Here is a 6,192-nt window from a genome sequence, read left to right on the forward strand (position 1 = left end):
CTGCGTGCGCGCGGGGGGCAGCGCACCTCCTCCATAATGCCGCTCCCGCCCTCTCGTAACAGCATGGGGTGTCAGGAAAGCAGCGTTCGGCATGTGCTTCGATGAAGATGGGGACGGGGCGGTGGGCAGGGGCGCGGCCCACGCTTGAGAAGGGGTGCGCGAGGCCTCCGTGTGGCGCCGCGCCGGCCGCCCTCGCCCCTCCTAAGGCGCTACGGGGAGCTCCAGTTAGCCAATTCAGAAGCTGCTTTTCGGGGTTGGTTTGGCACTGCTGGGTCTGCCCGGCCCCTGGGTGGCTGTACCGGGGCTGGTGCTTCCCTAAGCTGAGCGACTGGTCCTCTCCTTAGGTGGGAATCTCGGGCAAGGCATTTGCAGAGCTCCAGGTTATCCTTCCCTTCATTTTGTAGTCGATTTACATGTAGGAGATTTTGACCATGGCAAAGCAAGTGAAATGAATAAAGTACAAAGTTCTGTCAGGTACTAGTCAGACACTGTTGATGCTTTAAGCATGTTAGCCATGTTACAATGGAAAGAAAAGGTGTTTTACATACAGAAATCTACATACATACAACAGCCCGAGACTTCTAGTTTTGTTGTTGTTGCTTAAACAAAGCTACAAGACAATGTTCAGGAACTGACCTTGGACTCTCGCTCCTCCAGGAGGGTCTCCAGCTTCTTCTGTGCAGCACGACCTTCGTGGTCGTCGCTGACGATCAGAATGACGTGATTCCAGTTGAAGACTCTCATCATCTCAAACCAGACATTGGCCTGGTGAGAGTACGGCGGGACCGTGCGCAAAAACGACAGGTGGATGCTCTGCAAGGGAAGAAGAAAAGCTCAACATAGATCGGTCGCATTGTCAGCCAGGGTGAGTCCCAGTTTGGGGGCACAGGGCTGGGATCACAAGGGCAAAGAGAAAGACCTCTGGGTTACACGCCTCTGGGATCTGCACTCCTTTCCTCTGGCTCGGAATTAAACCCTGGCTACAGTTTTGTAGCTTTTTTGTGGTTAATCCAGCACACAGTAAAGAGGATTCTTCGCTGGGCATCCTCTAAAGGCATGGCGAGGAAAAACTCGTCCAGCAACAAACTGTCTGTGACGTTCAGTGCAAACGTAGCCTCTCCTCTTGACTTTAACTGAGCTTCAAAAGGAAACAAACTCCCTTCAGAGGGTGACAAGGTACACGCAGGTACGTCTTAGTTATCTGTCAGGAGAGAAGCTCCAAAACGCGGTTTTGTAACGGGCTGTTCGGCTGTTTCTAGGTCAGCCTGTTCTGCAGCAGCACGCGGGAGGAGGCAGCTCCGGACTCATGCCCCGGCTAACCGATCTGATTTGGTTAAAGACATCGTTATGGTTGGATGGTTAACCAATAGCAATTCCAGTCTAATTAACTACAGCACTCTTAGGGGAGCCATTAGACCGAAAGCTGTAGCCGATAGAGGTTTCAAAAAAAGGTAGCTTTTCCAAAAGGCCCTAGAGTCAAATTTTTGAAAATGGAAGTGCTTACGCTCAGCACGGACACTACTTGACAAAGCAGAGACGTGCTGGAAGGAGGGAGAAGCCTGAATAGGGAAGGACGAAAAGTAAAGCACCGTAATATTTCATTTTTTTAAGGCTGAGAAGGTCTTCTGGGCCAAAGAGAGCTTGTGACTGGACCCAGCACACCTCGGAAATAGTCCTGAATGGCCCTGAACCATGCTGGAAGGGAAAAGGCCCTTCCATGGATATGCACAGGAGGAACATCCAGATCAGATAATGCCTTTCCCTTACACTCAACATGCTGATAAAGTCAAACTGAACCATGCAATGTAGAGAAAACAGGGCAACCACACAGCGTGGCAAGGTGTCTCTGTGGTGGGACAGAGTCCCTTTCTGCTGAAATGAGAAAAGAACAGAATAGCTAATCGTAATAATAAGAAAAAAATCAGAAAAAAAAATGCTTGAAAAGAAATGCTTAAAAAAAAAATCAAAATTCTACCTTTAAATTATTTCAATCCTTTTTTGACCTCTTTGAAATTTCAATATATTCTAGCAAATTATTTTCTAGTTTGAAAAAAGTGCTGTTTGGACTGATCACGGCTTTTGTGTTACAAATACATACCACTAGGTTTAACAGATCAGGTAAATTTGCTTCCTGAGGTGGTGCCAAAAGGGTCACAGACTTGCCGTGATGATGGCTCAGCTCTGGGATTACAGAATTGTAGTTTTTTTATAGGATAACGAAGAACAACTAAACGCAAATGCCAACTATAGATTTTGGGATGAGAACTCGCGCTTTGTGCTCAGCTATGGAAGTCCTCAACTTCTCCACAGGGCCCAAAGCTTGGCAGAAAACTGAAAGCAGAGTCCTCCAAAAGTTAACAAGTCCAACCCAGGATGTGCAGAAGCAGCTGGGAATCAGGTTTTGTGCAATTTGATAACACGTGGGGACAGGTCTCTGGCAAATCCCTCTGAAACCCGGTCCTGAGCGTGCCCGGCCAGGCAGCACATGGGGCTGTTCTGCAAAGCGTGTGGACGCAATGGTTTGTGCATCACAGGAAGGCCTTATTTAGGCAAAATTACTCTTATAAAGACTTGATTTTTTAACAAGGCCTCTGTGCGACAGCTGTCACTCACCGCAGGTGCACTGCTCACCTGATGCTCTGCCACAAGTGCTCGAATTCTGGGCTGTCACGGGTCATAACCCGCTCCTCTAAGAGCAGGCACACTGGGGAAAAAAGAACAACCACAAACCACTCCTAATTACAAATCAGCAGTTTGCCTTGTGTGGTTTTTTGCAGGATTTGCATCATTTGCTCTCCTTCGCCTGCTTGGGGCTGGGATGTGAGCGTGGGAATTGCTGACAGCAACCCCAAGCCGAGCAGCAGCTTTCTGCAGCATCTTCCTGTATCCCACCAAGCTCAGCCCTCATTCCCCACCTGATTCTAGTTCTGCAAAATTTAAGTAAATAAAGGTTGGGATGGAATCCAGGCTTCAGAATCAGCCCAGTAGAAACCCACTGGGTCGGAGCTGGGATGAGCGTGATTATGAGGCTGGGGACACGTGCTGGGTCAGGGCTCTTAGGAACTGCAAATTATTAGTGGTGCTGACTCGGTTGATGTGAGTGCCAACGAAAAGGAGCTCAACAGATCACGCACATGTGAAAGCAAGGACTCTGTGTGTGCAGAAGGACCACATACAGGTCCATGCGTGAAAGGATTGCTGTCTTCTCTACTTCTGTCTGCCTAAGGGCTCGTCACAGCTCACGGCCCGTGGCTGGCGGAGTCATTTTTTCTACAGGCTTGAGGAAATGACGTGCTTTTGTTTCATTACCTATGGAAATCATGCAGTCAGTCTCCCTTCTAGCAATGCATTTCTCCCCACTTCCAGTGCAGCTTCCCACGCTGCTTCTGCTGAGCACCGGTTGCCAGCGAGACCAGTAATGAAGAAAAACACCCCTCTCAGTGAGCAATAACCCCTGAGAGGGCATGGAGTCATTATACTAAGACAAGGAACCAGAAGGAAAAAAACTATTCCCAGGCCCAGGCTGGGGAAAGGGAGCGACAGACCTCCTTTCAACGACCACGACCAGGTGCTGGACGTTGAAATAGTTCTCCCAGAACAGAATGACTAAACTCCATTCTCCATCTCTACCAGCAGCAGAGCAGGTCTGCTAAGGGCCACACTTGATCCTTCCCTGCACTGCCTCTCCGACAGGGAGGGGGAGTGGTGGGGGGCTCAGCACCTCAGTGCAAATCCCTTCATCCCCATCACGAAGGTGCGGTCCCACGTGGTGGTGGTGAACGGCACCAGACCTTCCCTGCTCTTGAGCTGTGCGTTTCCCCATGAGCTTCGCTCTCATGCTCTCGGTGTCGTTTCCTATCTCTCATATTGTCAAGACGTCAACATCCCCTCATTTTCACGGGCTGAGATGGAAAGGAGACACGAATACGCCCCACGCCCCACTACAGCCACAGCCCAGGCTGCCCGTTCAGGGGGCGCAGCCTGAGGAGGTCAGAGCATGATTTTTGCAAAGCTCAGTCCACAAGGAGTCTGTGAAGGGCTCCCCATAGCGATGGATGCCGCAGCGATGGGCACTGCTCTGCCCCTCCTCTCTCCTCGCACAGCTCCCTGCTCACCTCACGCAGAGGTGACTGGGTTTGCAGAACTCCGCGGAACCACGGGAGGGTCTCTGTGAAGAAACAGGTGATGATTTCCTAAGATGTGGGCACAAGGAGGCCCAAGAAAAGCTGTTAAGCCAGAGTACTCAGCTTGACAGCTGTGATGCTGTTTCTAGAACAAATAGTTCTTTGAATACTGGGAGCAATAAAGCTTGCTTCCCTCAGGTACCTTTGTTGAAAGCGTGGCTACAGCTCCTGGACTACTCTGCTTGACTGGAGATACCCAAGAGTATCAAAAGGTACTGGGCAAATCCACCTGTGCCGAGGCCCATGCCTTCCCGTCCCCGTCAGCTTAGCCTTGGGAGGACCATAATTAACTCTGAGAATTCAGCCCCCCATGAAATTTAGCTAAAATTGCCTGATGCGTTCAAAACCAATCAGGGGCATGCACACAAAGTGATCTTACAAGCTTGTTTCCATAGAAACTAAGCTGAAAGATATAATTTCCTGAATTTAGGAAAAAAAAGAAAAAAGAAAAAAAAAGAAGCTGATCGCTGGAATCCAAAAAGGGAACCAACCGAATGTCCTCATGTTGCACTCCCCAGCCTGTCCCACATGGATGTGCAGAGCCCTGCGCCGTCCTGTCCCTTCGCTCTGCTGTCCTCCACTTCACTCCCACCTTCACTGTCCCCTCCAGCTCCCACCAGGCCCCTACAGAACATCCTCGCTCCTCTACCCAGCCCTGCCTTTGACCCATCTCCTGCCTGCAACCACCCTCCCTGCAGGGACCCCAGAGTCCTCCAGACCCTGGATGCTTTGGTGGGAAGGAGGCTGAGCACGAGACCAGCCAGGAGTGTGCGGAGGGGTGAGATGGGCAGTGTGGTCTCCCTGCCAGAGGAGTGCACCCCAAATTCCTGCACCTGCCCCAACACCCCCAAATATCCAGTGAGGAACATCTCCCTGCCGCTGCCACGGGTCACCCCTCCAGCTCCAAAGTGAGCCAGCGTGGGTTTCACAAGCTGCTTTTTCAGAAAAACATGTCTGAAATCGGGAAAAAAATGGCTGAAGCAGCATCTGCCGGCGAAGCTCCCACCCCCTGCGGGTGAGCACGCAAATTCAGCACAAAGTCGTGCTGTGGAAAAGGCGGCCGATTTGCTTCATCGAGCACGGCTCTGCAGAGATTGTGCTGGACCAACAGCGTGCAGGGTCCCCTCTCCCTGCCATCGCGTGCACTGTGACAAGGTCCCTCTTGGTGACATCAAACCTATCTCCTCGCCATGGCAGCATGAACCAAATTCCCCCTGCACGTTTCCTACCTGCTGCCTGCCAGCTCTGCTGCCATCCCTCTCCTCCTAACAGCACCTGATGGGACCCTGGCAGGGTGTGCAGGTCCCCAGCGCTGGGAGCCACCGTTGCTGTCACTGCCGTGGTCTCGGCTTGCTGGCCGTCCTACCAGGGTTTTGCTTGGTGGGAGATGCCAAGATCTGCCACTGCTCCAGCCGAGCAGTCCTGTGTGCTGCATCTCTGGGAGCCTCTGCTCCTCACTCCTGAAATGTGCCTTCGTTTAGCACGTAGGCGGAATGACTATTTTTGCACTGAACATTTGCATCTGTGAATATTCACATTTTCCACACGAAGGCCAATTCGTGCTTCGGAACAGGCCTTGTCTCACCCACTAAGCTCGTGCGCCTGGACAGAAACCGCCACCAAGGCTGCCATGGTGTGTTGGCTGCTCGGCTCCTCCTTTCCTGATCTCAAAGTCTTTGAGATTCGGGTTGTGAGGGATGGAGGAGCTGGCCAGGGCAACGCCCTCCAGCCCCTGCACACGGCAGGACCTCACCCAGCCTGAAACTCTCCGTGTTTCTAGAGGGACGGCAGACTGTGTGGTTTGAGACACAGGAATCTGACCCTCTTTCTTGAGTGCTGGCTGGCCTGAATGTCATTTAAAGCCTCAGGATAGCTTGCTAGTCAATTCTATTATCTCCCCTACCAATATCACGTAAACCCAGAGAAGGGAAAGCATCCAAACAACCCTCAATCCCCAGGGAGCTTCTGTCTGATGCACAGGCTCCACTAGGACCCTCCTGCCCTGCCA

At 51.6% G+C, this 6,192-nt stretch overlaps 1 protein-coding gene across 1 annotated transcript in view; it reads right to left on the reverse strand.

Annotated features, from left to right (window-relative positions):
* The window catches only part of GRIN1 (glutamate receptor, ionotropic, N-methyl D-aspartate 1), a gene marked incomplete at its 5' end in the record, with an annotated part of 25,050 nt that overhangs the window by 18,362 nt on the left and 496 nt on the right, over positions 1-6,192 (reverse strand). The window contains one exon of the mRNA XM_009870576.1: positions 637-813. Within this exon, the coding sequence (XP_009868878.1) occupies positions 637-813 (177 nt within the window). The remainder of the gene's footprint in view (positions 1-636; positions 814-6,192) is intronic.

The sequence above is a fragment of the Apaloderma vittatum genome, unplaced genomic scaffold (genome assembly GCF_000703405.1).
Source record: "Apaloderma vittatum isolate BGI_N311 unplaced genomic scaffold, ASM70340v1 scaffold29075, whole genome shotgun sequence".
NCBI lineage: Eukaryota > Metazoa > Chordata > Aves > Trogoniformes > Trogonidae > Apaloderma > Apaloderma vittatum.